Source organism: Triticum urartu, chromosome 6A, assembly GCF_056163025.1.
Source record: "Triticum urartu cultivar PI428250 chromosome 6A, HENAU_Tu73, whole genome shotgun sequence".
NCBI lineage: Eukaryota > Viridiplantae > Streptophyta > Magnoliopsida > Poales > Poaceae > Triticum > Triticum urartu.
In genome coordinates, this window is record NC_141878.1 from 435,402,044 (window position 1) to 435,406,705 (window position 4,662).

Consider the following 4,662-nt stretch of genomic DNA (forward strand, 5'->3'; position numbering starts at 1 on the left):
TTGCCCCAGCATTGAACTCTTGGTTGTATCGGGCGGTTGCTATATCAATATAGCGGGGCGAAAGCCTTTTTCTCATCACTAACCCCACTAGATATGAACTCGCACATTTTCTGAAGCACCAACGTGGACACGAATGGCTCTCACTTCATGTTATACCTCCTACCATCCTTTTTTGCCTTTGCGGTTGCCATTTGTGCAGTGGCAATAGCAACAACATTTGGCACAACGAGCACAACTATTGTAGGCACACAAGGATCCATGCTTTCACTCTCCCATCCTCGATGAGAGGCTGGGAGTTCTCGCGCGGATTTGGTTGCGCTTCACGTGGACAAGCAAACACGTCCCTTGTGAGATGAGCCCCGTATGGAATGCATGCCCCGACACGCAAACGATTTAACGGAGCTGGGCTGGATGTCACCCCTGGCGCGCGCTGCGTGCCCCGTTTCTTGTTGCGGCAGCGCAGGTGGAGATCTCCGGCATTAAAGTGCGGCCCCCGGGATCCTCCTCGGCCCCAAACAAAACCATCCTCGTCCCCCGCGCCCCCCAAATCTTTCCCTTCCACTCCGGGACACCCCCCTCTCGTTTCACATCGCATTCATCGCCCCATCCGCTCTATCCCCCAGGCCTTTACAGCTACGTCGGTCTAGCGGTGGCGCCTCGATCCTCCAGCAACTACTAGTACCAGTTGAGTTTTCCTTGCAGTCCTCCTCCTGCTCGGGAGCGCGAGGGAGATCATTACCCATGGGGAGGGCGCCGTGCTGCGACAGGAAGGGTCTCAAGAAGGGGCCGTGGACGCCGGAGGAGGACAAACAGCTCGTCGACTTCATCCAGGCCAACGGCCATGGCAGCTGGCGCCTGCTCCCCAAGCTCGCAGGTCCGTCTTCTCCCTCAGATCCATCAGTCCAACCATGAGTTTCTACTACTGCTCGTTAGCTCGGTGTTTCTTCTAAGTTCTACTCTTGTGCCAGTCATGGACCTAGCAATGGTGTATTTTGATTTTGGATTACAGGTTTTGCATGCACGGTTGTGCTGCCCTACAAATCGCTATTTGTTTTGTAAAAGAAGCGGACTAGTACTTTCTAGTTTGATTGAGCAAGCTTTCGTGGGGAACACAAAAATTTGCATTGTTTCCAATTCTCCATTAGAGAGAGTTTTGATGTGTGAACTGCACTGGGTGGCGTTGCCTGCAGAGCTGAACCGGTGCGGCAAGAGCTGCCGGCTACGGTGGACGAACTACCTGCGGCCGGACATCAAGCGCGGGCCCTTCACCGCCGAGGAGCAGAAGTCCATCGTCCAGCTCCACGGCATCGTCGGCAACAAGTAAGAGCCCAAGCCTTAATTTACCTCTTGAGCTAAGCACATTTCGGCACTACTGTAGCTCGCGCACTATCGCCATGAGCTCGGCCCAGCGTGCCACTGTGTTCTGTCTGTGCACACACACAGTGCTTGCATGGCCCCGTACGCGCGCTCAATGATGCGACCTGATGTAGCATTTCGGACGCATAACTCGTGTAGTCCTATTAGAATTTATTTACAACGAAGTACACATGTTGGTGCTCGTAGTATCAGGGTGATGGTGTGAGTAATGGAGTATCTTTCATGATTGCAAGTGACGGCGGGCCTGTCCTGCTGCTCTCTTTGTGCTGCGCAGGTGGTCCATGATCGCGGCGCAGCTGCCCGGCCGGACGGACAACGAGATCAAGAACTACTGGAACACGCACCTCAAGAAGCAGCTCCGCCGGATGGGCCTCGACGAGCCCCCGCCCGGCCCGACCGCCGGCTGCCCCGCCGCGCGCCACATGGCGCAGTGGGAGACCGCGCGCCTGGAGGCCGAGGCGCGCCTCTCGCTCCTCTCCTCCTCCGGCGCCGCGGCGACGGCCACCACCTCCGGCTCCGCGTCCTCTTCATCGACGGCGGCCGCCGGCGCCGCGGTGGCCGATCACGCGAAGCCCGCCGACGTCTTCCTGCGCCTGTGGAACTCCGATATCGGGAGCTCTTTCCGCAAGGCGGCCGCGCCGGTGTCCGTCAAGGAGGAGGAGGCTGTGGTGCCGGGGGACGACTCCTCGGCGGCGTCCAACGAGATGGACTCTGCGGCGGCGGCGGCCGAGTACCAGATGTTCCTCGACTTCGCCGGCGAGGAGCTGGGCCTGTTCCACGGCCGGCACGGCGGCTTCTCGCTGTTCCCGCCGCTCGACGTGCTCGCCGAGGCGTCCCTGGACACGGCGTTCTAGCAAGACCGTTAGCGCGGGGGTCGCGTACGTACATACGTAGTGGTATAAAGTACCTCTAACGTACGCCTGTGCGCATGTATGTATGCTGTATATGTTTTGCCTTTTGTGGCGTCCGGTGGGCGTGTGGCGCGCGTGGGGAAGTAGCTAGTACGTGTGTCAAGATGCATGAGAGATTTTTGGTAGTAGCAGTTAGCTAGGGCTTCAGTTAGGAGGTTTAACTGGGGCTAAGGCTGGACATCATGGTGTATTACGGTTTGTGATGGGATTCTCTCCGAAGACGCTCTAATACATCGTATGATGTTCGATCCTAATGCACCTCGTCTTGGAGCTGTTCTAACCTGAGGCTTTCTAAAGCAAACCTCGGATGTTTCTGCAGCCTACCTACACTGGGCGTTTGTTGCCGGAATTGATTGATGAAAATTTAGGTTGATAACACGAGAATCAAAATTTAAGGACGCCGATAAGTGCCACACGTGTGGGCGTTAGAGAGTCCGCCCACATATTTTGTGTGGTGTATAAGAGGAACAGCCCACACACCTACGTGTGGGCAAAACAACTAGCGCCCACACGCCTCTTTTTTCCTCTCCCGATTCCTCTCACATGCGTGCGTGTGGGCAAAATTGATAACGCCCACACACCCGTATGTCAGGCCTCGTACCTCATGGTCCCGCACGCCACGCGTGACGGTCACCGCGCGCCCGCAGTTGCCATGGTCCAGACCCTCGTCCATGTTCGTTTAACTGCAGTTGCCATGTCGCTGAACTACGGTTGCCATGTCGGACAACTGCAGTTGCCATGGTTGCTCAACTGCAGTTGCCATGTATGGTCTGATCTAATGTAGTTGCCATGATTTCATAACTTTAGGAGTTGCCACATACTAATACTAGGCAGTTGAGAGAGTTGCCATATGCTCACAAACATGCTAGGGTAGTTGCCATGTAAAAAGGAAGAGTTGCCATCTGCTTACGTGCACGTTAGGGCAGTTGCCATGTACATGCACGTTAGGCAGTTGCCATGTACCATGCAAAAACATATGGCAACTCGGTAAAAAGAGAGTTGTCATCTGTTTACGTGCATACTAGGCAGTTGCCGTGTACCCTGCAAAACACATGGCAAACTCGGGTAAAAAGAGAGAGTTGCCACCTGTTTATAAAGCACACTAGGAGCAGTTGCCATGTGCACTGCAAAACACATGGCAACTAGCAGCTTGGGTGTGGGAGAGGAGACGGACGTGTGGGCGAGATGGCAAATGCCCACACACTAGCCCTTGTGTGTGCGTGCAAAATGGCGTGTGGGCGAACTGCTGAACGCCCACACATCAGCCCCTCCTGTGTGGTGAAACGGCCGTGTGGGCGACCGGCTGAACGCCCACACACTAGGCCAGTCCTACGTGACACTAGAAACATGCCAAGATTCATGCGCTCACAAACGGACGCGGATCCACGCGTGTGGGCGAGATGCAAACGCCCACACGTGTGGACGTTAACATTTCCAAATTTTAAAATACATATAACTATGCATAATAGCACAATATCTATTTACATGAATGAAAGTAGAATAACTGAATGAAAAACGTCTTCTTATGCATGGTTGAATATTGTAGTGGGTCTTTTTCCATATATGATTGCATGTTGAGGTGAGTTTTATTTCGTTCATAGTTGTATGATGAGGTGCATGCTTGTATGCTGAGATAAGTTGGGAGATGACCCTCATCGTGAACACGATATTGAAAAAAGCCTAAAGCATCATGATATTGAAAAAGTCTAAAGCATGAAGCGGTCCTTTGTCTTTCATAATTATTTGGCTTTCACAAGAGCAAACTCTTATGTTTTGGAAAAGCATTGAAATAGGAGATCAATGCAAACAACTTTTAATTGTGAGTTTGGCTAATTTGTATTTTAATATGCATTTTCGTAAATTACGTAAAAATGAGTAGAAATGTATTGAAGATCATTTTGAGAAACACCTGGACTGTTGGATATCCAGGCTTATGTCTTATGGGTAGAGGTAACTAACAAATGTAGTTGATGTTTAGGTGTGCGAGGAGGATGAGCCGCTACCACGTCCGAGGTAGTGGAGGATGCAGTCGCGCGTGTTAGCGATGGTGTTGTCTGGCGCCTCCTCCTCATGTTACTGCATCGAGCGCCATTGCCTCTCAAAGTAGCGGCGGGGCGACGATGACTGCGCCACCTTCTTGCCGAACGGAAAACGACACAACACGGATGTCGGCTGAACCAACTGCCCGAACTGGCTGCGCGGTGGCGACTGTGGCTCCTCCTTGACCCGCTTCTTCATGTGATTTTCGAATTTGACATCGTGGACGAGAAGGGGCGGCGACATCTGCTGCTCATCATAGGAGGAGGATATCACAATCTCCTCCTTCACCGACAAAGCGATGGAGGACGACAATCCCGAAGACCGTGGGCAGAGA

The 4,662-nt window shown here is 53.2% G+C and overlaps 1 protein-coding gene across 1 annotated transcript; it reads left to right on the plus strand.

Annotated features, from left to right (window-relative positions):
• Positions 1-393: 393 nt before the first annotated feature.
• LOC125513847 (transcription factor MYB17) lies at positions 394-2,542 on the plus strand. The gene is made up of 3 exons (XM_048679054.2): positions 394-874; positions 1,191-1,320; positions 1,652-2,542. Exons 1-3 carry the CDS (start codon positions 742-744, stop codon positions 2,229-2,231), a joined length of 843 nt encoding a protein of 280 aa, XP_048535011.1. The 5' UTR covers positions 394-741; the 3' UTR covers positions 2,232-2,542.
• Positions 2,543-4,662: the final 2,120 nt, after the last annotated feature.

What these genes read in the sequence shown, in the direction of transcription:
- LOC125513847 (XM_048679054.2), top strand. Translation starts at nt 742, where the DNA reads ATGGGGAGGGCGCCGTGCTGCGACAGGAAGGGTCTCAAGAAGGGGCCG. An exon ending in CCTGCTCCCCAAGCTCGCAG is followed by an intron (nt 875 to 1,190) that starts GTCCGTCTTCTC and finishes CGTTGCCTGCAG; the next exon opens with AGCTGAACCGGTGCGGCAAG. An exon ending in CACGGCATCGTCGGCAACAA is followed by an intron (nt 1,321 to 1,651) that starts GTAAGAGCCCAA and finishes TGTGCTGCGCAG; the next exon opens with GTGGTCCATGATCGCGGCGC.